This window comes from Cyanistes caeruleus, chromosome 2 (assembly GCF_971803275.1).
Source record: "Cyanistes caeruleus chromosome 2, bCyaCae1.hap1.1, whole genome shotgun sequence".
Classification (NCBI taxonomy): domain Eukaryota; kingdom Metazoa; phylum Chordata; class Aves; order Passeriformes; family Paridae; genus Cyanistes; species Cyanistes caeruleus.
The window spans coordinates 704367-731844 of record NC_141702.1 but is presented as its reverse complement, the minus strand read 5'-3'; the positions used below and the strand labels follow the sequence as shown (position 1 = coordinate 731844).

The following is a 27478-nucleotide window of genomic DNA, read 5'->3' as shown; positions in this document are numbered from 1 at the left end:
GACAGCCTTGGGACAGTCCCTGTGCCCTCAGGATTTGGCATCTCCAGGACAGGAGTTCAGAGAGTTTTGGGGTGGTTTGGGTTGGGAGGGGCCTGAAGCCCCTCCAGTGTCACCCCTGCCATGGCAGGGACACCTCCCACTGTCCCAGTGTCCAGCCTGGCCTTGGGCACTGCCAGGGATCAGCTGAGACTAAATTCAGGTTTTTCTTTGCCACTGAGGGACCAGTTTGGAGCTGCCACTGTCAAAGCCCGTCCAAGGGAGCTGTTCCAGCTCTTCCTCCCCCAGTTGGGAATTAACTCTTCCTGATCCTCTCAGGAACAGCAAGGTCTGCACGTGGAATTGGCTGCCAGCAGCGATTCCTGCTCACAGCCCAGACTGATTTCCATGGATCTGAGGCATCTGGGAAGCCCCAGAGCTGTCCCCTGGAGCTGGACATGACACAGCCAAAGAGCCCCAAACAGTCAGAGTCCAGTCCTGGCCATGCCCATGGCAGTGTCCAGCTCTGGGAAAGCACAGCTGGGAACAGCCCAAACCCACCCCTTCCCCTCTGCTCTCTGCAGTGGCTGCTGAGAGGAGCCAGGAGCTGGAAGTGGAGCTGGCCAGGAGAGGAAGGGCTCTCAGAGCTGGGCTCCAGGCACTCCCACCCCCATGGGTGTTCCAGGCACTCCCACCCCCATGGATGTGTCCAGGCACTCCCACCCCCATGGGTGTTCCAGGCACTCCCACCCCCATGGATGTGCTGCTGGGGAACCAAGGGGAAGTCTCTGTGTGCCCTGGGGCTGCCACCAGCACTGCTGGGACAGGGACAGAGCAGAGGGACAGGCAGGGACACACAGCCCTGCCCTCCCTCCGCTCTGAGCCAGCAGCACCAATGTCACCTGGCTGTGGGAATATCAGGGATTGGGAAAGTCCCAGAGCCATCAGCCCCCAACACCTTCCCTGAGCACCTGCAGGAGCTGGGATTCCTCTGCAGGTCAGGAGAGGGGAGGATTAACTATTAACTCATTCTTTAACTATTAGCTAATTTTTCAGCTAATGAATAATTCATTGGACATTGACTCATTCTTCCCTGAGAGAGAAGGGAGGCCCTGCCCAGAGCAGCTGGGGCTGCCCCTGGATCCCTGGCAGTGCCCAAGGACACTGGGGCAGTGGGAGGTGTCCCTGCCATGGCAGGGGTGCCACTGGAGGGGTTTTAAGGTCTCTTCCATCCCAAACCATTCCAGGATTCTGTGATTAACCAGAGACTATTTTATTTTATTTCCGTGCTCCTCAAAGTGTGTTTTAATGACTTCCCTCCAAGTTTTTCATGTCACACATCTGGATCCCATTAGCTGTTTAAAATTAGGATATTTTAAGCTCATGACTGCGCAGTTGAGGGGGGATTTTATATTTTTAGCTCAGCTTGATTTTATTTTGAGCCCAAATGAGTAAAGTGCAGCTTTTCCATCTGGAGCTGCAGAGGTCAAGCAGATGAACCCATGGCCATGAACACAGCCCTGGAGCAGCTCAGGACAGGCTGTCCCTGGATCCCTGGCAGTGCCCAAGGCCAGGCTGGACACTGGGACAGTGGGAGGTGTCCCTGCCGTGGCAGGGGTGACACTGCCAGCCCATTCCAGGGCTCTGTGGTTCCAATGATCTGATGATTTGCAGGAGGGGCTGACCCCAGGTCCATCTCTCAGCACAGGAGACACCCAGGAGATGCAGGATCTGCAGGAGCACAGTGTGAGCACTGCAGCTCAGTCACAGCCTGCCAGGATCCACAGACCCAGCGTGGGCACAGCTCTGCTCTTCCTCTGCCTCTGGACTCACCCCAGGGATTTTTATTTTCCCCCAAATCCCAGCTGGCCCAGCCTGAGGCCATTCCCTGTCACCCTGTCCCTGTTCCTGGGAGCAGATCTGACCTCCCCAGGTCCGAGGCATCCCTGGATCCATCCTGGGTTTGCTCCTTGCAGCAGCTCCCTGCAGGAATTATCCACTCATCATCCTCCTGAGTGAACTCTCAGGAAATGGATCCTGCTGCTGCCCCTCCTGCCCGGATTCTTCATCTCTGCACTGGGGAGAATTGTGTGAGCAGTGCTTTTGGGTTTGCACATCTGTCCTGGAAAGGGCTCTGAGGTCTCTCTTTGCCAGCATCTTTGTTTTTAAACAATAGCCAAACAGTTTTTAGCAGCCTTTTGTTGAAATTCTAGGGAACTGTGAGGGAACTCTTTTAACAGCAGATTTTCTTTTCTCTTTATTCAATGTCCAGAGAATCCCAGGGAGTTTGGGACCTGCTTTACCTCTCCAGGTGCTGCTCAGACCCTGAACTTTTCCAGCATTTTATTGACCTTCACTTCCCCCCAGAGCAGGAGCCAGATCTGGTTTAGAAACCTTCCCTTCCAAGCAGGGACACAGCCTTTGGGGCCCTCAAAGTGGTGATCCTGTGCTCTGGCACCTTTTCCATGGGCAGGGAATGAGCCATTTCTGCCCCAGACTGTGTCATTTGGCATTTCAGGGGCTGGAATCGCCTCCTCTGTGCTGTGTGTGCCCCCAGATCCTGCTGTTCCCAGGATGTGTTCTCCAGGCACACCGGAGAGCTTTGGGGCTTGGAATTCCTTCTTATCCCGTGTGTTTCACTGGGATGCTGCATTATTCTGGGGAGGTTCCCCTCTCCTTGGGCACTGAGAGGATCCTGCTGGCTGCAGTTAATGAGGAGCTGCCTCCTTATCTCCTGGCTCCTTCCCTGCCTTGTGCTGCTGTGCTGGGAGCTGATTGCTCAGGAAGTGGTTTTTTATTTTTAATAATTGCCATATGTGGGACTCTTGGTTGTGCAGGGCCACCCCACCACCAGACCTTCCTCATTTGGTTCCCCTGATCCCATGGGGGTTTTGTCACCTCCTGAACTCCTGGCCTGAGACATTCAGGAATTTGCTGACTTCTCTGAATTTTCTCTTTGAGAGAGAGCACCAGGGAGAGCCCAGAGCCCCTCTGGGGTCCAAAGGGGCTCCAGGAGAGCTGGAGAGGGACTGGGGACAAGGGCTGGAGGGCCAGGAGCCAGGGAATGGCTGCCAGTGGCAGAGGGCAGGGCTGGATGGGATTTGGGGCAGGAATTGTTCCCTGGCAGGGTGGGCAGGCCCTGGCACAGGGTGCCCAGAGCAGCTGGGGCTGCCCCTGGATCCCTGGCAGTGCCCAAGGCCAGGCTAGACACTGGGACAGTGGGAGGTGACCCCAGATCCCGAGATTTAGGGTGTCCTGTCCCAAGCAGGTTCATTCAAGCGACTCAAGCTGCTGCTGGTGAATTCCCATCCCCAATTAGCTGTTGGTAGTGAGGCTGTCAAAGATGAAATCACCTGGAGCTGGAGGCTGTGCTCCAGGGACTCTGTCTGGCTTGGACTGGACTCGTTCCACGTCTCACCCGCTGGGAATACACTTTAATTTCCTGGGATATCCTGTGTGCGCCCGTGTTTCCTTTGGCAGAGGAGCCAGTGGCGGTGCTCTCCTCTTGCTGTGCCCCTTGTGCACATTCCCGGTGTGGATTTGGAGCTGCTCCAGGCTCTGGGATTGCAGAGGGACAGAGCCAGGCACAGCCCCGGCTGCAGGGCGGCCCTGGAGCCTTTCCTGCCTCTGCAGGGGGAGAGGAGAGGAGAGGAGAGGAGAGGAGAGGAGAGGAGAGGAGAGGAGAGGAGAGGAGAGGAGAGGAGAGGAGAGGAGAGGAGAGGAGAGGAGAGGAGGGGAGGGGAGGGGAGGGGAGGGGAGGGGAGGGGAGGGGAGGGGAGGGGAGGGGAGGGGAGGGGAGGGGAGGGGACAGGGGCCAGGGGCCAGGGGCCAGGGGCCAGGGGCCAGGCTGGGAACAGCTCCTGGCACAGGAGGGAATCTCCACACCTGCTGGAGCTGCTGCTCCCAGGAGGCTCCTGAGCTGCTCTGACATGGCATGGGCAAGCTGGCATCCTGTGCCTATATTTATATCTATATATGTTTTTATATGTCTGTATTATATATCTATATATATTATATATATATAGATATCTATAGTTAGATTTTAGATTTATATAAATTGATAGATGTATAGAAATATATATTAAATATATATAAAGATATAAAAATATATATATTCCTAACTATATCTATATATATTTATTATATATTATATACAATATATTAATTATTATATATACTATGTAATGTAATATAATATATATTAGGTAATATATATTATATAATAAATATTTCATATTATACATTATACATTATGTATATTAATATATAATGTATTATATATAATATATAATATAATATGCATGGTATTATATATTATAATTTATATTATATCATATTATATTATATCTTTAATACATATTTCACATATATTATACATTATACATTATGTATAATAATATATAAAGTAAAATATATAATATGTAATATTCATGGTATTATATATAATAATTTATTATTGTATTATATATTATATTATATTATATTATATTATATTATATTATATTATATTATATTATATTATATTATATTATATTTATAATATGTATTATGAAAATAATACTGTATATTATTTTCATTAATTTATAGCATTATCTATTATTTATATATTGTTATTTATATATTTATTATATTTCTATTCATATTTATTTTATATTTATTTCATTTTCTATTTTATTTTAATTGAATTTCTATTCCATTTCCATCTGTGCTGTGTTCCTGTCGAGGTTTGCCCTGTGTTAATTTGATTTTCCCGTGTGCTCTCTGCAGTTTCGTCCCGCCTGGCGCCGGCAGCCCCCGCCCAGCCCGGCTGCCCCTCGCCATCCATCCCTGCCAAGGGCCTCTCCTCCTCTCAGAAACACAGCAAGAAGGCTCTCAAACAGGTCAGTGAATTCTCCTGCCTTTCTCAGTCTCCTTTGGATTCCTTTGGGATCCTCCCTCATGGGGAGCCCTGCCTCTCTCAGTTCTTTAGGTTTGAAGAAAACTCCTGAGCTCGTTAGAATCTTGTTTCTCATGTTTGTTAGAAGGTGATCACAAACCTGGCAGGTCTCTCCAGACTGACTGCACAATTTAAATCACTGCAATCTGGTACATTTCTTTCTTCTGATGGTACAAACAAGGCCTTGTGCCTCACTTCATGTTTGATAGCACAAAATAGCTCTGAACAACTCTTTCTGTCTCTCTTCTTAGAAAGCTTTTGACCTTTGAACAAGAGGTCAGTTCAATTTTGCCGTGTTTCCATCTCACTGGACACTCCTCCAAGCTCTGGGGGGAGGGGATGCATAGGAACTATTTAATAAAAGGAAAACCCTAACTCCGCTCTTTTATCTTTATACCTATTTTTACCCAATTAACAATAGACACGTATATTATTTTTCTTAATGACCCAATGACCCATCACCTCTGTGCTGCACTGCGGCATTTTCTGACCAATCACTCACTATCACCCAAAAACCTCCAGGAGAAGAAGATGAAGAAAGAAGAAGGGACAAGAGACAACGCCCTAAATCCTCAATCTTGTCTCCTGTTCTTTAAACTAACTTTTTCACCCAATGACTTAAGAAAACTTTCTAATCTACACACTCACACTTTTAGCTTTTTCTATCTAACTTTAACAGTTGTTTTCATGTATCACCATGAAAACATGCTCGTGAATTTCATGTTATATGAAATTCAGTGTTCTTCTGGATCTTAGAACTAAGTATCAGAAACAAGGGCACACACTCTGTGTTTGACTCCAACACCAGCGTTTGAATGGAATGGAATCCCAGGATGCAATCCCAGGGTGGAATCCCAGGGTGGAATCCCAGGAGAGAATCCCAGGGTGGAATCCCAGGATGCAATCCCAGGGTGGAATCCCAGGGTGGAATCCCAGGAGAGAATCCCAGGATGCAATCCCAGGGTGGAATCCCAGGATGGAATCCCAGGGTGGAATCCCAGGATGGAATCCCAGGATGGAATCCCTGGATGGAATCCCAGGATGGAATCCCAGGATGCAATCCCAGGGTGGAATCCCAGGGTGGAATCCCAGGATGCAATCCCAGGATGGAATCCCTGGATGCAATCCCAGGATGGAATCCCAGGATGGAATCCCAGGATGCAATCCCAGGATGCAATCCCTGGATGCAATCCCAGGATGCAATCCCAGGATGCAATCCCTGGATGCAATCCCAGGATGGAATCCCAGGATGGAATCCCAGGATGGAATCCCAGGATGGGATCCCAGGGTGGAATCCCAGGATGGAATCCCAGGATGGAATCCCAGGATGGAATCCCAGGATGCAATCCCAGGATGCAATCCCTGGATGCAATCCCAGGATGCAATCCCTGGATGGAATCCCAGGATGCAATCCCAGGATGGAATCCCAGGATGGGATCCCTGGATGGAATCCCAGGGTGGAATCCCAGGATGGAATCCCAGGATGCAATCCCAGGATGCAATCCCTGGATGGAATCCCAGGATGGAATCCCAGGATGCAATCCCTGGATGGAATCCCAGGATGGGATCCCTGGATGGAATCCCAGGGTGGAATCCCAGGATGCAATCCCAGGATGTGATCCCAGGATGCAATCCCAGGATGCAATCCCTGGATGGAATCCCAGGATGGAATCCCAGAGCTCCTGGGGCTGATGGCAGCAGTGTGCTCTTCAGTTCTTTCCTTCTGCCCCAAAAACCATCTGCACTTCCAGAGTGTTTCTTTTACAGGAAGGCTGTGAAAGAAAATCTGTGAAAATCACTGTGAAAGTCATTTCTCATCCCCAGTTCTCTGATGAGATCCCGTAGCTTCCTGCATTCCCGGGAAATGGGATTGGGAAATTCACTCTTTGGGGGAAAACGCACTGAAACTGCTCCTCTGGTGGGCAGCAGTTCCCTCCCAGGGAATTCCATGGCTGCTGCATGTCCACATGCAGGGAAGGGGAAGGGAAGAGCAGGAATTCCATGGGCAGGGTCTGGAGGAGGAGAGCAGGAATTCCATGGGCAGGGTCTGGAGGAGGAGAGCAGGAATTCCATGGGCAAGGTCTGGAGGAGGAGAACAGGAATTCCATGGGCAGGGTCTGGAGAAGGAAGAAGGAGAGCAGGAATTCCATGGAGAAGGAAGAACAGGAATTCCATGGAGAAGGAAGAAGAACAGGAATTCCATGGAGAGGGAAGAAGAACAGGAATTCCATGGAGAAGGAAGAAGAACAGGAATTCCATGGAGAAGGAAGGACAGGAATTCCATGGAGAAGGAAGAAGAACAGGAATTCCAGGGAGAAGGAGGAAGAACAGGAATTCCATGGAGAAGGAAGAAGAACAGGAATTCCATGGAGAAGGAGGAAGAAGAACAAGAATTCCATGGAGAAGGAAGAACAGGAATTCCATGGAGAAGGAAGAGCAGGAATTCCATGGAGAAGGAAGGAGAACAGGAATTCCATGGAGAAGGAGGAAGGAGAACAGGAGGAAGGAGAACAGGAATTCCATGGTGAAGGAGGAAGGAGAACAGGAATTCCATGGAGAAGGAGGAAGGAGAACAGGAATTCCATGGAGAAGGAAGGAGAGCAGGAATTCCATGGAGAAGGAAGGAGAGCAGGAATTCCATGGAGAAGGAGGAAGGAGAACAGGAATTCCATGGAGAAGGGAGAGCAGGAATTCCATGGAGAAGGAAGGAGAGCAGGAATTCCATGGAGAAGGAGGAAGAACAGGAATTCCATGGAGAAGGAGGAAGGAGAACAGGAATTCCATGGAGAAGGAAGAAGAACAGGAATTCCATGGAGAAGGAAGGACAGGAATTCCATGGAGAAGGAAGGAGAACACTGTCTCTCCCCTGTCCCGGGTTCTGTGAGCAGGAGTGACTTTTCCATGCCTGCAGTGGATCCTGTTCCCTGTGTGCCCAGCAGGGAGTGGAGCTGTCTGTGCCTCAGCTTTGCTCCTCCTGCCGAGGAATTCCAGCTGAATTATTCCCGAGTGTGGAGTTCCCCTGGCTGCTCTGCTCAGGCTCCCGGGATCCTTGGGAAGGAATTGCTGGATCAGGGCTGGATTTCCTCCCTGGGAGAGGGAAGGTGTGGGAGGAATCATGGATCAGGTACAGTGGGATCACGGGGTGCTCTCCCAGCCCAGCCTGATTCCCTGACACTCGGGATGGGGAAGGGATCTGCAGGGAGGGAGCAGTCGCTGGTTCTGGGCTGTTCCTGAGGGGAGCAGAAGGGAAGGGAAGGATGAACGGGAGCTGAGCTGGTGCCAAGGGAGGTGCCAGCTCCTGGGAATTTTCTGTTCCCTGGGGCTGATTCCCCACCAGGAGCTCGGTGTGTGCTGGGGCTGGCACTGCAGCCAGGCTTTCCTCTGAACTTCCCAGCTCCCACTTCCATCTGGATCCCCAGAAAATTGCTTCCCACTAATTGAGCAGGATATTAATTATCTCTGCATTCCCCAGCCCTCGTTAATCCTGGCTGGCAAACATTCCCCAGCATCCCCACAGGCTCTTCCCTTGCCAGGGGGATCAGGCTGCTCCAGGTGCCCAGGGAAGCCCCAGCCAGGCTGGATGGGGCTTGGAGCAGCCTGGGACAGTGGGAGGTGTCCCTGCCATGGCAGGAACTTATAAAAAGTAGCTAAAAAGAGGAAATTGGGATGGTGGGAAGGAGAGACAGGGCTGGAAAACTCCACACTGTGAGTGAAAGGGGAATTAAAGGAACTCCCATGGCCTTAATCCTGTCTGTGCCCTGGATTATTGCTGGGGGCTGCTTGGGCTCAGCCCTCCCCTCTCCAGGAATGACAACATTCCCTGAGGGAAGAGGGAGTGGATTCCTGAGGGAGAATCCACCTGCTGCTGGGCTGGGAGTGTGGATGGGGCTCTTCCAGAAACCAGGACTTGGTTCAGCCTGGGCAGTGCAGCTGGGCAGGGCCTGTGCCATGCCCACCTCCCCTGCATTCCTTAAATCCTCTGGAGAAATCCTGACCTGGAGGTTTGCAGGGTCAGAACTGAATTGGCTCATCCTGCTGGAGGTTCCACAATTCCCAGATGGTTTGTTTTGGAAAAGCCCTCAGAGCCCATGGAGTCCAACCCTTGCCAGCACTGCCAAGTCCCACTGGCCACATCCCCAAGTGCCACATCCACAGGGATTCTGAATCCTGAGGATTTCACGTCCCTTTGGTGCTGAGGGGGTCAGAACACAAGTTAAAGCTCAGGTTCCTCCCCCTGGGAACAGCCCAGCAGTGGATCAGGACACGAGAGTTGTGTCCCCTCCATCCTTGGAGCTTTCCAGACCTGAGGGAGGCCCTGGCTGAGCAGGACTTGGAGACTCCCGAGGTTCTCTCCCACCAGAATTATTCTGTGTCTGTCACAGATCCATGGAATGGTTTTGGTGGGATGGGAGCTGAAAGCTCATCCCATTCCAGGGACTCCTCCCGCTGTCCCAGCTGCTCCAGCCCCATCAGCCTGGCCTTGGGCACTGCCAGGGATCCAGGGGCAGCCCCAGCTGCTCTGGGCACCCTGTGCCAGGGCCTGCCCACCCTGCCAGGGAACAATTCCTGCCCCAAATCCCATCCAGCCCTGCCCTCTGCCACTGGCAGCCATTCCCTGGCTCCTGGCCCTCCAGCCCTTGTCCCCAGTCCCTCCCCAGCTCTCCTGGAGCTCCTCCAGGTCCTGGGAGGTCACAGTTAGGTCACCCCAGAGCCTTCACTTCTTCAGGCTGGACAATCCCAGTTTTCTCAGCCTTTTCCCAGAGGAGAGTGCTCCATCCCCCTGTTGTGACAGGACTCGGTATAATTTCGATTCAAAGAACCCCCAGATGTTTTTAACAGAGATCAGGATGACACTGAATTTAAAGATCCATCCAAGGAGCTTCCTCCTCACCTCCAGGAGCTGAGGGGACACAGGGAGCACAGCTGGAATTGTGTTCCCTCAGGCAGGAAAAGCCTGAGGTGGCAGAGTGGCATTCAGCTGGGCACAGCAGGCAGTGCCAGCACCTCCCTGGTGCTCTCTGCTCCCTGGGCTTCACCAGCAGCCTCTGAAAGCCTTTCCTGACCTTGCTGCTGCATTTTGCTGATTCTGTGGCTGCCAGAGCTCTTTCTATCTCTCTCCTTAGAAAGCTTTTGACCTCAATAACAAGAGGTCAGTTCAATTTTGCCGTGTTTCCATCTCGCTGAACACTTCTCCAAGCTCTGGGGGAAGGGGATGCATAGGAACTGTTCATTTAAAGGAAAACAGGATCCAAAGGGGGTCCCTTGGATATCCCAGTCTGTCAGTCTGCCTTGCACTCTGACTTTCAGCTGGGCTATGCCTTCCCCAGGAGCAGCTCCTGCACCTTCCTCCACGGATTCATTCCCTCTCCCAGTTCTGGCTGCATTATTATTGCTGTCCTTGCTGTTATTGTTATCATTAATATTATTAATATTATTATTTAGGGCAGGGATGATCCCTAGTTAACAGTGCCCCTCCTTTGTGTCCATGCAGCACAAGACACCCTGTTACTCCTGTTCTGAAATCCCATGGGATCCTTCATCTGTTGCCATTTTTCTGCCGTTGAGGTCAGCTGGGTTTGGATTTTGGTTTTTGCAAACACAACCTTTGGTTTGCAGCTCCACTGAACCCTCCAGTGGGAGCCCCTGGTGCTGCTTTGAGTCTTTCCTGAACCAAAGGTTTTAGTTTTGTTCTGTTCAGCGTTCAGATCTTTGTTACTCTGCTGGTCCCAGCCCTTCCCTGGCGGGCCCTGGGGCGCTGCTCCCTCCAGGAGAAGGGATGAGCTCCAGGGCGCCGCTTTCACCTCACAGCTCCGTGTGCAGTCACTTCTGGAGCCAGCTCCAGCCCCAGGATCCTTTCCCTGCTCCTCTCAGAGACCCTGTCCCTGAGGCAGCACAGGAGGGGATGCCCAGGATGCTGCAGGGAGCTGGAGCTGCTCCAGCAGGGGATTGGTTCGGTCGCGGTGGCGTTCCCGAGCCGGGGCCGTGTCCGCAGGCTCTGGGGGGCTGATCCCGGTGCTCCTGTCCCCACAGGCCCTGAAGCAGCAGCAGCAGAAGCAGCAGCAGCAGCAGCAGCAGCAGTGCCGGGCAGGAATGGCTCCGGGAATGGGGCCGGGAATGGCGCTGCCCTCCAGCCAGCACGTCCTGCTCAAGGCCAAGGGCGCCGCGCCCGGGAAGTCGGGTACGTGAGGACAGGAGTGGGATCTGATCCTGGGACAGGGCTGGGAAACCTCCTGCCTGCAGCTTCCCTGGGGCTCTGCCTCAGGGCTTGGCTCTGGTAGGGATGCACCAGCTCAGGACAGAGCTGGGACACACCTCAGGGGCATCTGGGATAGATCTGACCGTGCCTTTGGCTGGAAAAGCTGCTCCCAGTGCTCAGTGACTTTCCCAGTCACCTGCACCCCATGCAGGAACCTTCTCCTGGTGTTTCTGTGTGGGGGTTTCTCCTGGTGTTTATGTGTGGGGGTTTCTCCGGGTTATTCCTGTTTGGGGTTCTCCTGGTGTTTATGTTTAGTGATTTCTCCTGGTGTTTATGTTTAGTGATTTCTCCTGATGTTTATGTTTAGTGATTTCTCCTGCTATCTATGTTTTCCAATGTGGCTCCTCATCCTGCAGGGTGGGTTCCATGCCCTGTTCTGATCTGGAAGATCCCTGAGGGGTTTCCAGAATTTGTCAGAAATCAGTGAGGTCACTGCTGTGCTCTGGCTGCTGCAGCAGGGCAGGAGCTCCCCTGCCAGCACCAGATTTTCCATGGTATCCCAAATTCTTGGTGGTTATTTCCAGCCAGTTTTCCCTGATCTCATTCCAGAGTAACTGAGTGCCTTGCCAAGGTGCAGGTTCTGAGCCACAGAACCATCAAATTCCAAAGTGCTTGGGTGGGAAGGGACCCCAGAGCCCCTCCAGTGCCACCCCTGCCATGGCAGGGACACCTCCCCCTGTCTAGGCTGCTCCCAGCCCTGATCCAGATCCCAACAAAACTGCATCTCCAGTCCCAAATCCCAAGGGTTTTTCAGCCATCGAGCTCTCCAGTAAAGCCTGGTGCTGTGGGTAATTCATTAATATTAATTATTGACCCCATCCCAGTCCCAAAACGCCTTCCCTTGCAAGCTGTCAGTCCTTCAGCTGAGGAGCTGTGCTGGGAGCAGGGACAGCTGCCTGTGGAGTCAGGAATTCTGCATCTGCCTCTGGTTATTCCCTGCCAAAGCAGCGGGCACGGGAGCTGGGACTCGGGCAGTCCCTGCTGCCCAGTTCCCTGGCACCTGCTGAATTCTGGCTTGGCTCAGTGTCCCAGACAATCCCTGGCAGGGCTCAGCATCCCCCCCTCAGTCCCTGCAGGCAGTTGGGATGTGGAGCAGGGCCAGCTTGTGCCAGGGAAATTCCCGGTGTTCCCATTCCCGGGGTCAGCATTTCAAACATCTGCATTGGCACATCTGGGGAGAACTGTGGGAATGCCCCACGGAAATTCACAGCAGGATTTTCCAGGAGCCTTGAGAAGCTGGGAGTGCCTGGGAGCTGTCCTGGCCCCCAGCCTGTCCTGGGGCAGGATCTGGGATTCATTCCCGGTGAATTCCCTCCTCCCTGCAGTGAGCAGAGACCAGCAGGTCTTGCCATGGAACCCCAGCCTCAGGATGCTTTCCTTAGGCTCAGGCCAGGATCTTTTCCTGCTTCCAGGTGGGATCAGCGAGTTCAGGAGCCCCTCAGGCTGTAAATCCCTCCCTGCCAAGCCTGGAAGGCTCCTCGTGGCTGTGTTTCTCCAGGAAATCCCTTTCCCCATCCCTGAGCTGCTGCACAGGGACAGCTCCCAGCAGGGGCAGCTGCAGGTGTGGGCAGAGAGCAGGAAATGAAATGGGCATGGGGAGGGAACAACGTTTAGTGGAAAGCAAAGGCACAGATTCCACAATTTCAGGGATTGATTCAGAGCTGGAACAGCTTGTGTGAGGAAGGGAAGGGAGGGAGGGGAGCCAGGACGGGAGACTGAGCGCTGGGAAGAGGAGGAGGAATTCCCCAGGGTGGGCAAGGACAAAAGCTGCAGTAGAGGGAGAAGTTCAGCAAGGACATGAGAGGTGTGGAGAGATTTCCCTGTCAGGAGCTCTGCCAGGAGCTCTGTCAGCCCTGGAAGTGTTCATGGGACCATGCCTGGGCCGGATTAGGTGGGAAATAAATGGGGATTAACTGGGAAATGGATGTGCCTGTCCATGCCTTTGTTTTGGGATGCCCTGCTGGCTCCAAGGGATGTCCCACATTCAGCTGCTGGGCAGGAGGCACTCCAGGAGCACAGGAATGTCTGTCCTGGAATTGCTGGAGCTGCAGGGGTGGCTCTGGGTGTGGGAGACCCTCCATTCCCTGCAGGGATATCCTGGTGCAGGATCCCTCTGTGCATGCCCGTGTTGCAGTGTCTCCCTCTCCTGCAGGCTGGGAAGGGAAGCAGGATGGACATTCCAGCAGCCCCCCAAACTCCACGTCCAGCTCCTCGCCCTCGGTGAAGCTGGAGAACTCCCTGCCAGGGCTGGGCAAGAAACCCTTCCCGAGATCCGACAGGCTCCACGCACGTAAGAGATGGATTTCCCTGCTTTCCCAGGGTTTGGCTGCTCCAGTGCCAGGACAGAAGCCTAAAACAGCAAAAATGGAGTGAAGTGTGCTAATTCCATTGCTGAGGGACCCTGGAAGGTGCTGCCAGCCTGCTGGGAATTGGGATAAATAATTCATAGTGCCATGTTCAGATCAGCCCTTCCCAGGCCTCGTCAGCTGGGCCTCTCCTGGGGATTCCCAGCTCTTGGAGAGCACAAAAGGACCTGCATTATTTATGGGTTTTTAATGTACTTACACGCTCCAATAACATGAAAAAGGAAAAGAAGTTCCTCCCTGGATCTCTGTCCCTCAGACCCCGCTGGATTTGGCTCCCAGGCTTTGCTGGAGCTGGGGCTTGCTCAGCCCTCCCGACCTTCCTGGTTCCTTTTACGTTCTCCAAGGGTGGGATTGACCATGGTGAATTTAAGGATATTCTTACAAAGTCCTGGAATGTCCTGGGGGGGAAGAAACCCACGAGGATCATGGAATCCAGCTCCTGGTGCTGGCCAGGATACCCCAGCAATCCCAGCCTGGCATCCCAGAGTGTCCAAAGGCTCCTGGGGCTCTGGCAGCCTCGGGGCTGGGGCCATTCCCTGGGGAGCCTGGGAACCTCTGGGGAAGAACCTTTCCTGAGATCCAGGTGCTCCCTCCTTCTGAGGTGTCTATCCCAGACTGTCAGTGTGGAAAACAGGCACTTCCAGAGGGCAGGAATCTCCAAAAGAAACCCCCAGCAACAAACTCACCTTAGCTGGAGACCTAAAGCAGCAAATTGCCGTGGCCAGCGGGGGTTGTAGGAAGGCTCCTGCGAGCCCTCCTTGGCAGGGTGGCGAGGGAGGGGGCTGGGTGGGGAGGGGGTGCCCTGTGCCCGGGCCTGGTGGGCTCCCTGGTGCAGCAGCAGGAGCTCAGGGCTCGCTCTGAGCCCAGGGAGTGAGCGGGGTGTGCTCCCCGCAGGGCAGCTGAAGAGAGCGCGCTGCGCCGACATCGACGTGGAGACCCCGGACTCCATCCTGGTGAACACCAACCTGCGGGCTCTGATCAACAAACACACCTTCTCCCTGCTGCCTGCCGAGTGCCAGCAGCGCCTGCTGCTGCTGCTGCCCGACGTCGACCGACAGGTGAGCGCTGCAGGGCCCCCGCGAGCCCGGCGAGAGAGAACCCAGCCCTGGGGGAGCTCCTCGTGGCCTTCCAGGACCTGAAGGGAGACAAGGGCCTGAGGGACAGGAGCCAGGGAATGGTTCCCTCTGCCAGATGGGATTTGGGGCAGGAATTGTTCCTTGGCAGGGTGGGCAGGCCCTGGCACAGGGTGCCCAGAGCAGCTGGGGCTGCCCCTGGATCCCTGGCAGTGCCCAAGGCCAGGCTGGGCTGGGCTGGGAGCAGCCTGGGATGGTGGGAGTGTTCCCAAATCCTCCAGAACTGGAGAAATAACCCCCCAGCACTGTGTTTTAGTGTCACCCACCGAGGCATTGCTTTGTTCTGGTCAGTTGTGTGATCAAATGTCAGCCCCACTGAGCAGGGTACAAACAGGGCCCAGCAGAGCCAGGCTGGGGCTGCTGTGTTGGTCCTGGGTGAGCCCAGGCTGTGCTCCAGCTGGGCCTGGGGACACCGGCCCCGCAGCAGTGGCCTGGGGCTGGGGCTGGGGCTGGGGCCAGCAGTGGCCAGGGGCTGTGACCAGGGGCTGTGACCAGGGGCTGTGGCCAGCAGGTGACCAGAGGCTGTGGCCAGCAGGTGAGCAGGGGCTGTGGCCAGCAGGTGACCAGGGGCTGTGACCAGGGGCTGTGACCAGGGGCTGTGGCCAGCAGGTGAGCAGGGGCTGTGGCCAGCAGGTGAGCAGGGGCTGTGGCCAGCAGGTGACCAGGGGCTGTGTCTCTCACAGGTCGGGGCCGACGGGCTGATGAGGCTCAGCAGCTCCGCGCTCAACAACGAGTTCTTCACCTCGGCTGCCCAGGGCTGGAAGGAGAGGCTGTCGGAAGGTAAAGGCTCCCCACGTGTCCCCACGGCCGGGGAGCGCCTGGGGAAGCCTGGGGGATGTTCCTGGAGGAGCTGGAGCTCTGCAGGGCCTCACTGCAGGCACGGGAGCCCAGAACCGGGGGGCTCCAGGCTGGAGGGGGCTGCAGGAGGAGTTCTGTGTTGAAATGACAAAGCAAATCTCTGGAAGAGATGAGGAAAGAAGGAAAAATGTGTTTCAAATCTCCTGAACTGGCAGCAGAGCTGGGGCATTCTGGAGTTTTGGCACCTAAACACAGACACTGCTGAGGGGACAGAGAAGGGAAATTCTGTTCCAGGGCAGAGCACGGTGTCACCAGCACAGGGTGCTCAGTCCTTTGAGCCATCCCTTGGGATGTTTAGGTGGGATATTGGGGGAAAATTCTTCCCTGTCAGGGTGGTGAGGCCCTTACAAGTCTGGCCAGGCTGTTCCCTCTCCTCCTGTCCCTGTTCCCTGGGAGCAGAGCCCGAGCCCTCCTGGCTGTCCCCTCCTGGCAGGGACTTGTGCAGAGCCACAAGGTGCCCCCGGAGCCTCCTTTTCTCCAGGCTGAGCCCCTTTCCCAGCTCCCTCAGCCTCTCCTGGGGCTCCAGCCCCTTCCCAGCTCCGTTCCCAGCCCTGGACACGCTCCAGCCCTTCCCAGCTCCGTTCCCTTGGCTGCCCCATCCCACTGGAGCAGCCCCTGGGGCTCAGCTCGGGGCTGAGGGCAGGTGCAGCATCCAGAGCTCCTGGGACACCCAGCTGGGCCTGTGCCCCGTTACCCAGCCCTTTCCTGGCTCAAATCCCTTTTGCATCCCACAGGAGAGTTCACCCCGGAAATGCAGCTCCGGATCCGGCAAGAAATCGAGAAGGAAAAGAAGGTGGAGCTGTGGAAGGAGCACTTCTTTGAGAGCTACTACGGGCAGAGGTGAGAGCTCAGCTGCCTTCTGGGCTTCTCCATCCATGAACACTGGGTTTCATCAGCCCTGGAAGCTGAAGGTTCCTGGCTTCAGCTGGTTCCAGGAAACGGGGAAATGCCAGCGGGATCCAGGTCGGGTGTGAGGTGTTTGCCTCACCCTCCATCCAGTGCAGTGTGTCCAGGGCTTCCACACCTCTTCCCCCTCCTTGCTTGGAGCCACCCCCTGGATTCTCCTGGAGCTGGGGCTCTGGAGCTGCGTGTCCCACCTCAGGGTCAGGACCTGCCTTCCCACATCTCCAATCCCACAGCACCTGGGTAAACCCCCAGATCTGCAAAGCTTTTATTCTGTGCCTCCTCCTGCTTCAGGATTTCCCCATCCTTTGGGGTTTCTGTGTGAGTTACTGAGACACCTGGACAGGAGCACACACGTGTAAATAACTGAACAGGAATTTCTAATCCTGTGCTGTGCCAGCTTTGGAGTAACTTTTCCCAGACATCGCTCTGGGAATTAGATTCCATGTTCCTCTTGAAGAGGTGGTGGGAGCCCTGGCAGTGTCCCTCCCTGCCAGTGTCACCGTGTGAGCCGGGGCTGTCCCGTGCTGCAGAGGGGCTCTGGGGCTCACACAGGAGATCCTCACTGCTGGCCAAACCCTTTGGAAACCCTTGGAAAACCGGTGTCTGGAAAAGGCCTGCAGCTACCCAGTGTTCCACGTATTGCATTTAGCTGGTTTTAATCTCTGACGCTGCTTTCTGTTTCCTGGGGGAGGATTATCGGCAGGGAAGGTTCTCAGAATCGGGTGTGTGAGACGTTTATTTGGGGAGTTTATCTAGAGACTCCTGCCTCCGTTTCCCTCGCCGGGACGGTTTAGCAGGGATGTTTTCCAAAGCAAAGCCTCTGTTTTCCTTGGCAGTTCCGGGCTGAGCCCCGAGGAGTCGGAGCGGCTGACGGAGGCAGAGCCCGCCCGGCCCCGCAGCCCCCCGGGCCCGCAGCGGGAGCAGGGCTGGTCCCCGGCGGAGCCCGCAGCGCGGCCGGGCCCCGGGGCAGGAGCTGGAACAGGAGCAGCGCAGGAGGGAGGAGAGGTCCCGCAGCCCAAGGCAGCCGGAGCATCCCCGGAGCGACGGGCGGCCAGAGCCGGGGAGCGCTGCGCGCCCGGCCGGGACGGAGCCCGAGGGGACACCCTGCCCGAGCCTCCCCGCGGAGCCACCGGCCACGGGACACACGAGCAGGGGAAACCCGGGGAGGGGAAGGAGGCTCCGGGGACCCCCGGCAAACCAAAGAGCCCCGAGGCGGCCGAAGCAGCCAAGCCACAAAGCCCCGCGGCAGCCCCGGACGCGAAGGGCCCCGGGAGCGAGGCCATGGAGGTCGGTGCGGAGCCCCACAAGAGGAAATCGGAGAGCGGGGACGGAGCTCCGGGCTCCCCGGAGAAGAAGCCCCGCGTGGCCGAGCCCTGCCAGCAGCAGCAGGAGGCCTTTCGGAAGCAGCCCTTTCCCGGCACGGTGCCGCGGGTGCCCCCGCTCAAGGTGAGCAGGGCGGGGACACAGCCACGGCCACCGAACCCCAGGGGTTGGGTCAGAAGGGTCCCCAGAGCCCGTCCCGTGGGACAGGGAGAGCTGCAGGGCTCTGCAGGGCTGGGGGGACACAGGTGCAGCGGCACAGCAGGGCAGAGGAGCAGATGGCAGCACTGCAGCCCTGACACTGCTGAGAGCCCCTGGCAGCGCTGCAGGCCTCGGGAGCAGACACTGCTGAGCCCGGGGAAGGGAAGGGAAGGGAAAGGGAAAGGGAAAGGGAAAGGGAAAGGGAAAGGGAAAGGGAAAGGGAAGGGAAGGGAAGGGAAGGGAAGGGAAGGGAAGGGAAGGGAAGGGAAGGGAAGGGAAGGGAAGGGAAGGGAAGGGAAGGGAAGGGAAGGGAAGGGAAGGGAAGGGAAGGGAAGGGAAGGGAAGGGAAGGGAAGGGAAGGGAAGGGAAGGGAAGGGGAAGGGGAAGGGGAAGGGGAAGGGGAAGGGGAGGGGAAGGGGAAGGGGAAGGGGAGGGAAAGGGAAAGGGGAACTGGGCCCTGCTGGGATGGGCAGGGGGAGGCAGCAGGACAGAAACAATCCAGGCTTTGCAGGAATGTTTGAGAGCCAGGTCAGGACCAGGCAGCTGCTGCTGCACCTGCTGCTCTGGGGCCTTAGACAGAAGCTTAATTCCTGTATGTCCCAGGAATTCTGCTCCCCTGCTCATATCCTTTTGTACTAAAAGGCTGCGAACTCCAGACTTTAAAAGCAGCTCATCATTGTCACCGTGTTAATAAGAACAGCACGAAGGCAGGAGAGCATCAGTGAAATTGTCAGTGACACAGAACTGGGGAAATTGTCCATAAAAGGGGTGTGGAATACCAGGAGGGAGGGCTGGCCTGCCAGGGCAGTAAAGGTGGGATTTAATTTAACAGCAGAGTGAGTTGCAGGTGATGGTGAAGAGTTTCCCCACCAAACCAGGAAAAAATGGGGACAGACATGTCCCCAAGATGTGTCATTCCCCAAAAATGAAGCGCTGAAGTGGTTGAGCAGAGTTCAGTGGGATCCAGTGAGGATTTTATGGATACAGAAAATAAATGTAACCTCCAATCAACTCCTTGAGATGTCTGCAGGGAAACAGGGCAGCAGCAGGCTCAGTGCAGGGCTCAGAACTTATGTTGGGAAGAGCAAACATGGGGAAAGTCAGCTGGAACATTGGGGGAAATGTTTTAGAAGGAAAGAGTAAATTATCAGCATTTTGTCTCCAGCTCAGTGGATCACTATGGCTTTGTACAAAGGCACTGAGGAGACAAATGATGGGTGAGCAGGGGGGAGGAGCAAGGCTGAGTCCAGCAGGGTGGTGACACCTTTCAAAGGACAGAAATCACAGCTGAATCATGTGAAACAGAGGAACAGGGGCTGACAGGGCTGGGGGCTGGATCAGCCCTTCAGGGAGGGAGCCTGGGGGCTCTGGGGTGATGGTGTCAGTGGGTCTCACTGTGAGGGATGAGCTCCACAGGGTTTGTACCACCCTAAAACCGCCCGGGAGGCGGCCGAGGGTCTCAAGGCAGGGACAGGAGGGGTTTCTGCAGGGGAATTTCTAATCCCCAGCCACAAGCAGCTCTCCAAGTGGAAGCTGCAAACACTCCCAGCTGTGGGTGGAGCGTTCTCCGTGTCTCAGCTGCGCTTTTCTCCTGCTCTGTTGCAGATTCCCGTGTCCAGAATCTCCCCGATGCCATTTCCTGCGGGCCAGGTCTCTCCCAGGGCACGCTTCCCCCTGTCCCTCAGCAGTCCGGGCAGGACAGGGGCCAGGACCTTGGCCGACATCAAGGCAAGAGCGCAGCAGGCCAAGGCTCAGAGGGCAGCGGCCGCCGCCGCCGCCGCCTCGGCCGGGGGAGCCGTGCCGGGGCCCGGCCCGGGCGGGGGGAGACCCCCGGGCAGGGGGGGAGACCCCGGCGGAGCCCCCCAAAGCACAACTGGAGCAAACGCACTGGAACTGGCAGGAACTGGAAGCGGGGGAGGTTCGAGAAGGTTTCTTCCCCATTGCCCGGGGCCCCGTGCCCAGGTGGAGAGGCAGGCGGAGCCGGGAGCTGCTCGCCATCCTCCTGGAGCACAGCTACAGCCAGGGCCCCGGGCGGCAGCCCCGGCGCTAGGGACGGCCACGGGGGGCACGGGGGGCACGGGGGGCACGGCCTCCGGCAGCGGAACCCCGGGAGGCACCGGCTGTGACCCCTCCAAAAGCCAATCTCCTTCCCCGCTGCTGTCCCCGCTGCCAGCCACGGGCCCCGGAGCCGTGCCCGTCCCACCGAGCAGCAGCTCCTCAGCAGCACCCAGCCTTAAACCTGCTCCCACCGGGGCCCTGCCCAGAGCCAGCTCCAGCATTCCTGCCAACAACCCTTTGGTCACCCAGCTGCTCCAGGGCAAGAGCGTCCCTCTGGAGCAGATCCTGCCCAAGCCGCTCACCAAAGCAGAAATGAGAAGTGTCCCGGTGGCTCCTCAGGAAGAGAAGGGGGCAGCAGCCCCCGGTGCAGCGGGGAACGGCGCCGAGGCGGGGGACAGAGCGTCGAGTTTGCCCCCGCAGCAGCTCGGGAAGATCTTCTGCCAGAACAGGCCCCTGCCTCACACTGCAAGGACCTTCCCGCTCCCCTCGGGAAAGGAGCCCGCTCCTGAGCAGCAGCAGTGCCACGAGGCGCTGAGCAAGTCCACCCAGGAGCAGATCCTGCAGACTCTCATCAAGAGGGTGCAGAGGCAGAACCTGCTGCCCGTCCTTCAGCCCTCGCAGCTGAACCTCCCACACTCAGGTTTCCCGGTGGAAAACAGCTCCACCAGCCAGAGATTCATGCTGGGCTTCACGGGCAGGAGGACGTCCAAGCCTGCCATGTCCGGGCACTACCTGCTCAACATTTCCACCTACGGCCGCGGCTCCGAGAGCTTGAGGAGAGGCTTCTCGCTGAGCGCCGAGCCCCGCCTGGGGCTGCCCGAGGGCGCCAGGGCAGAGCCCGAGGAGATGATGGACCGGGACAGCAGCAGCAGCAGCAGCGAGGAGGACGCGGACGACGAGAGCTCCGGGGACGAGCGGGAGCGCATCGGCGCCGAGGGGGAGCCGCGGGCGGGGCAGGGGGAGAAGGAGCGGGGCTCGCACGGCCCCACGGACCCCGGCTCCCCGGGGGCGACGGCCGAGGGGCTCCCGGTGCCGCCGGCGGCCGGCCCCAAGGAGAAGGCGCCGGCGCTGGACGGCAGCGCGCTGGCCCGGGACCTGCTGCAGGCGGCGCAGGAGCAGATGGCCCACGCCATCAGGGGCAAGGGCCACGGCAGCACGGAGCTCTTCGGGGCCCCGTCCCCGGACTCGGCGCAGCCGCCGCTGCTCCCCGCCCCGCACCCCCCGAAGCTGCCGGGGAGCTCCGGGCCGCAGCTCCTGGGGCCCAGCTACAGCGGCACCATCAACGTCTCCACCTCGCCCGACGTGGGCCAGGGCTCGCTCGTCACCGGGCTGTCCGACTGCAACCAGCTGGCCAGCTCCATGGGCAACGTCATGTCCTTCTCCGTCACCGTCACCACCATCCCCGCCGGGCAGGCCGTGAGCTCCGGCGGCCACGGGCAGAGCCTCCCGGTGCAGGCGTTCGCCGAGGACGGCGGCATGGAGGATCCCCCTTCCAAATGTTACTGCAGGTTGAAAGCCATGATCATGTGCAAGGGCTGCGGCGCCTTCTGCCACGACGACTGCATCGGCCCCTCCAAGCTGTGCGTCTCCTGCCTCGTGGTGCGGTAACGGGGGCGCAGCACGGCTCCCGCCGGGGGCCGCTCTCAGAAGTATCTTGGGAAGAAACAGGAATTTTACTGCCTTGCACAAGAGACACGTTACTGAATCAGGAATACAGAGTTAGAGTCCTTCTTTCATTAACGAAAGAGCACCTTCTTGTACAGGGAGTCGAAATCGCGCTCGACTACGTGAATTGTGACAAGAGTTTGCACTTAAGGAATTATGTAAATATGCCACAATATTTTGTTTAAAGATATTTTTTCAGTCTTTTAGGAGATAGTGTTTGACTTGTACCGCAGTTCCAGTGACCCCAGCCTGCTCTGAGCACGTTTGCTGAGCTCTGCTGTGCCGGGGGGATCCAGCCCATAGCCCGTTCTCCTGGCAGAGGGAGCGGGATAATCCGAGTCCAGCCGTGTGTGGTGATGGAGCACCGAGCCAGGAGCCCTGAGCTCCTCCCTCGGCTGCTCCCAGTTCAGATCCCTGGGAACTGGGAGGCTCTGGCGATGCTCCGCTGCCTTTCCCGGTGAGCTGCCCGCTGCAGAAGGCTCCAGGGCTGTGCCCTGCAGATCCCCCTGTCCCGGAGCCGGGGGAGGTGTCCGGCCGTGGAACTGAGGAGCTGTGCTGAGCATGGCAGTGCCAGCGGGAGCAGGGCTCACACAGCTCCGCAGGGATCTGCTCCTGGCCATCCCCAGGAGCTGGGAGCTGCCATCCCACGGCCCAGAGCCGGCTGCTCTCGGCACACGGGGACGGGTGAAGGGCACGGAGCGTCACCCCAGGTCCTGCCGCGCTCTGGGAAGCGTTTTGTGCTCATCCAAACGCCCCCATGGTCAGACATCTCCACTTTCTATCCAAGATTTTCTATTTCCTGGGTGTAGGGAAAGGCAAATGAGTGTCTGCCTGGGCCTTGCTGGGTGGCTCTTTGTGTTTGAAGTACCAAATTGGGCTGAGCTCAGCTCAGCTGAGGGAGGGGTGCTGGGACAGCCCCTCAGAGCTGGCTGGGGACAGCTGGTGGCACCTGTGTTCTCTGACAGTTCCTGGGTTCCTTCCCTTGGGCTGCAGGAAATCAAAGCACAGTGGCCCCATGTTCCTGGGCTGATGGAGCAGAGTCACTCGAGGGCTGTTCCCCTCCTGGGGCGGGGGCCGTGCTGCATCCTGCTCAGGGAACAGAGCTATGTATGTTTTTTGATGGAAAAGCACTGAATTCACTTTTAATCCAAAGGCCTTTTTAAGCTGAAGCAATATTCCCAGAGCTGAGTGGTGCACGGGGTCCTCAGCCTTCCCTTCCCCTCTCCTTTGTACTACTGCTCCCCTCCCCTTCTCCCCGGGAGCCCGGCACTGGTGGCGAGGAGCAGAAATAATTCCCTGGGTGATTTTCCGAGGCTGCCGGAGCTCCAGGAGCGTTTGGACAGCGCTCTCAGGCACAGGTGGGATTGCTGGGGTTTCTGTGCAGGGTCGGGAGCTGGACTGGATGAGCCCTGTGGATCCTTTCCAGCACAGGATATTCCATGATTTAGTTGGTGATGACAAGGAAAAGGGAGTTGCAGACTTGATCCTGTGGGAGCAGGGAGCGTTTCCTTCCCTGCCCAGGGAGCAGCAGGAGCTGCGGCATCTGGGTGGTGTCATCTCAGATCTGCTGCAGAGCAGTGACCCCCACTGCCGGGATTCCACATCGCTGCTCCAGCATCCCGTGGTGATTTAGGGATTAGAAATTAGGGATTAGAAATTCACTCCAGTTTTTAAATCTAAGAAGTTGCACAAAATTGTCCCTACGAGCGTCTCACACCCGTACTGGTGGTGGTAGCCCAAGAACCCCCGGGCTGTGCCTGTTCCTGCCATTCCCTCTTGTTCAGGAAGAGGAGATCCCGCATTTCTGTAAAGCTGGGGAGGCAGCGTGGGCTGGTTTGGAGCTGAGAGCAGGATCTGTCCCTTTCTCCCTCAGGCCTCACCTAAACAGGAGAGAAATTCCTTCCCCCGGTCCTGGCAGAACTTCCATTCCTGGCTGGGGCAGCCCGGGAGAGGCCGAGGGCAGCTCTGGGTGCACAACACGGCCAGAGGCTTGAGAGGAGCCAGAGCTTTCACTGCACCCTTGGGACAGTTCTGCCTCTCCTGGGCTCCTCTCAGGGTGTTGTTCCAGGCTGCTGGAGAGGGGGAGGCAGAGGATGAGGAGGGAGCTGTGACCCCGAGCACTGGGAGGGTTTGGCTGCTGCAGCTGCTGCTGGAAAGGCTCTCACAGAGCTCCCTGGCCCTTCCCAAAGGCTCTCACAGAGCTCCCTGGCCCTTCCCAAAGGCTCTCTCAGAGCTCCCTGGCCCTTCCCAAAGGCTCTCTCAGAGCTCCCCTGCCCTTCCCAAAGGCTCTCTCAGAGCTCCCCTGCCCTTCCCAAAGGCTCTCACAGAGCTCCCCAGCCCTTCCCAAAGGCTCTCACAGAGCTCCCCAGCCCTTCCCAAAGGCTCTCACAGAGCTCCCTGGCCCTCCCAAAGGCTCTCACAGAGCTCCCCAGCCCTTCCCAAAGGCTCTCTCAGAGCTCCCCAGCCCTTCCCAAAGGCTCTCTCAGAGCTCCCCAGCCCTTCCCAAAGGCTCTCTCAGAGCTCCCCGGCCCTTCCCGAAGTGTCGGCGGCCGGCTGTGGCCGCAGCCGGTGCCTCCTGCGGGATTTGCCGGCTGTTCCTGTGGAGCACGGCCTGGGTTTGCTGTTCTGGAGCCATCCCACGGCCCCGAGTGGCCCAGGAGGGGCTGGCACAGCCGGGGACGCTGGACACGGAGCGACCCCGGGCTGGCCAGGGTGGGATTGTGCTGCTGGCTCGGGACTTTACACCTGTCAGTGCCTTAGTTCCATTTCATGGATCAACACTTGGCTTGGGCTACTTCTCTTATCGTTTCTTTTTAAGGAAATGAGTTCTTGGCGTGCTCTGAGGTGCAGCCTGGGGAGCATCTCCGAGCGTGAGGAAATGGTTCAGGATAACGGGCTGGGTGTGACAATCCCTGCAAGCACTCCCTGGAGCAGGGATAAAGCCCTGGAAGGTTGGTGTGTGCTGCAGCTGGGTGTGGGATGATGGTTCCAGAAGGGGAATCCTGTGGCGTTCTCGGGGTGGGATCAGCCCGTCCCACTGCAGAGGATCCTTCCCACAGACAGTGAATCCACCTCCAGACAGGATCCAGCCGAGGGGGTGCCGTGATCCCTTCGACTTGGCTCCCCCAGGAATGAGCTGAGCAGCACAGCAGGGAACGGCGGCGTCAGAAATGCAGGATTTCCAAAGCCTGATGTCAGTGTTTGTGGCAGGGAAAGGAACCCGGGGAGGGAGGAGGCTTCAGTTTCCCTTTCCAGGACACAGAACTGGAATTCACCTCCCAGCCCCAAACCCCACGGACAGGCTGTGGCTCTGGGGGCGCGGGATTTGAGCCAGGTGGGCAGCAAGGGAAGGAATTTGGTGTGGAATTTTACTTTCCCTCCTGGAATTTACAGGAAAGAGGAGGTTCCAAGCAGTTGCACTGGTTTGGGGAGTTGGATTTTTATTTTTTTTTCTGGTTGCACAAAACAGCTGCTGGAGCAGCAGTTCCTGGTCAGGTCCTTATGGGGGGGATCCTGGGGGGATCCTCAGGGGATCCTGGGGGGATCTTCAGGAGATCCTGGGGGAATCCTCAGGGGATCCTGGGGGAATCCTCAGGGGGATCCTCAGGGGGATCCTCAGGGGATCCTGGGGGGATCTTCAGGGGATCCTCGGGGGGATCCTGGGGGGGATCCTCAGGGGGAGGCAGCAGAGACCATCCGGGGCAGGAGGGTGGATCAGAGCAGCTTTGGGGCTTCTCTCGTCCAGGGGGCTCCGTCCGATGGTTCAGGTGCCGGGGTTCCCACAGCGGGAATGTGGGAGGGTCCCTGTGATGAGCACACCTGGTGTCACCTGTGTGTCACTCGTGTGTCACTCATGTGTCACTCATGTGTCACCTGTGTGTCACCCGTGTGTCCCCCGTGTGTCCCCAGGCCAGGAGCAGGAGTGGCCCTGTGGGCTCTTGGCCCTGGGCTGTTTTTAATGTTTCTGTTTGCTGTTGGTGCCGAGCGAGTGGAATATCTTTACAGGAATATCTTTACAGGAATATCTTTACAGTAATATATTTACAGTAATATATATTTTAGTAGCTGAGAAGAGGGGACAGAGGAGGGGTTCCCAGCTTGGTGACAGGGTACCGGGGACAGTTCCTCGGCCAGGCCAGCGGGATTACTGCAGCACAACTGAAAAGGTTTCCTGCCATTAATGCAATAAAAATGGGAATTCTCATAAAGAAGCAATCCAATACTGTTTCCCAGAGGCTTTTCCTGTGTGGACAACAGGCCTGTAAACACAGTTCCAAAAATCCTAAACCTTTGTCTTTTGCCTTTTTAAAAGGGACTTCGATTGGGCTTGAGGGTCTGTACAGCAAAATCGAGGTGACACCATTTGAAAATGTATTTTTACACAAATAATATAGAAAAAAAATCATATTTTACATAAGAATTTTAAGTATTTGAAATATGTGTATATATATATACTGTATGTACTTCGTATATGCTTTATTTTACATTTTCAATGTATTAAAAAGTATTTGAGCTGGTTGGATCTGAGATGCAACAATGTTTGAAAACACAAAAACGAGGGAAAGGAGCCTGGGGGAGAGGGGGTGGGAGCTGCTCAGGGAAGCACAAGCCCAGAGCAGAGGGTTTGGGAAGGCTTCAGCACTTTGAGAGCCATAAATTGTTCTGTTTTCCTCGTGACTGCCCAGGATGGAGCTGGGATGGATCCACCCCACAGCCACAACCCACACAGCCAAAGCAAAGCAAAGCAAAGCAAACCAAACCAAACCAAACCAAAGCAAACCAAACCAAACCAAAGCAAACCAAACCAGACCAGACCAGACCAAACCAAACCAAACCAGACCAGACCAATCCAAACCAAACCCAACCCAACCAAACCAAACTAAACCAAACCAAACCCAACCAAACCAAACCAAACCAAACCTGCCCAACCAAACCAGACCAGACCAGACCAGACCAAACCAAACCAAACCCGACCAAACCAAACCAAACCCAACCCAACCAAACCAAAGCCCGAGGTTTGCTCCAGCCCTGGGGTGGGAATAAATGGGCTGGTTCTCCACAGAATCATTTAGGCTGGAAAAGACCTCCCAGCTCATGGAATCCAAACTTTGACAGGGCCCTGCGGGAGCCTCTCACGGTGCCACGGGGGATTCAGACACCAAACCTCGGTCAGTGCTTCCAAGGGAACCCCAAACAGGGGAATTTTTTACCCTGCAGGGCTTTTTGTGCAAATCTCCCTGCAGATGTGGATCCATCTGTGCAGCTCTTGGCACTGGAGGGAATTCCTGTCAGGAGGGGGGTCCCAGGGGGACACTGAGAGCAGCTCAGGGGGCTGAGCAGACACAGCTCCGTGGGCTGTAAATCCCAGCTCCTGGAGCTCTCCCTTGGGCCCTGCAGCACTGGGGTGCCCCTTTGGGAAGCAGGAGGAGAGCTGCAGCCCCGGAGTGCCTGGCCCCAGGCTGCAGCCACAGCTCCTGCTGGGAGCAGGCTGGAGCCCTGAGGTGGCTGCAGCAGCCTCGTGCCCTGCTCTGCGCTGCCCTTCTTGGCTCAGGTGAATCCCAAATCACTTTTATTCCATTGAATCCAGTGAGTTTTCCATTGAAAACTGCTCCTGTGATCCCTCTGTAACCCAGAGCTGCGGTCAGCAGTTCTGTCCCTGGGACGTGCAGGGGAGGAAGTGAGGTGGGAAAAGGAGCAGCGTGAACATGTCGGGGTTAAAGGTACAAAAACAAACCCTGGGAAGACACAGAACTGGAGCTTCTGTCCTTGGTGGTTACTGGGATGTCCTGCACAGCCAAACTGG

The 27478-nt window shown here is 56.4% G+C and overlaps 1 protein-coding gene across 2 annotated transcripts in view; it reads left to right on the top strand.

The window, feature by feature from the left end:
- The window catches only part of ASXL2 (ASXL transcriptional regulator 2), a 66074-nt gene extending 39877 nt beyond the window's left edge, over positions 1 to 26197 (top strand). For both annotated transcript variants that reach the window (XM_086875331.1, XM_086875332.1), the window contains exons 5-12: positions 4744 to 4856; positions 10943 to 11090; positions 13321 to 13458; positions 14429 to 14592; positions 15351 to 15447; positions 16260 to 16365; positions 17268 to 17877; positions 19558 to 26197. In XM_086875331.1, coding sequence (XP_086731457.1) covers positions 4744 to 4856; positions 10943 to 11090; positions 13321 to 13458; positions 14429 to 14592; positions 15351 to 15447; positions 16260 to 16365; positions 17268 to 17877; positions 19558 to 21618 — 3437 coding nt within the window. In that variant the 3' untranslated portion in view covers positions 21619 to 26197. The remainder of the gene's footprint in view (positions 1 to 4743; positions 4857 to 10942; positions 11091 to 13320; positions 13459 to 14428; positions 14593 to 15350; positions 15448 to 16259; positions 16366 to 17267; positions 17878 to 19557) is intronic.
- The last annotated feature ends 1281 nt before the right edge of the window (positions 26198 to 27478 follow it).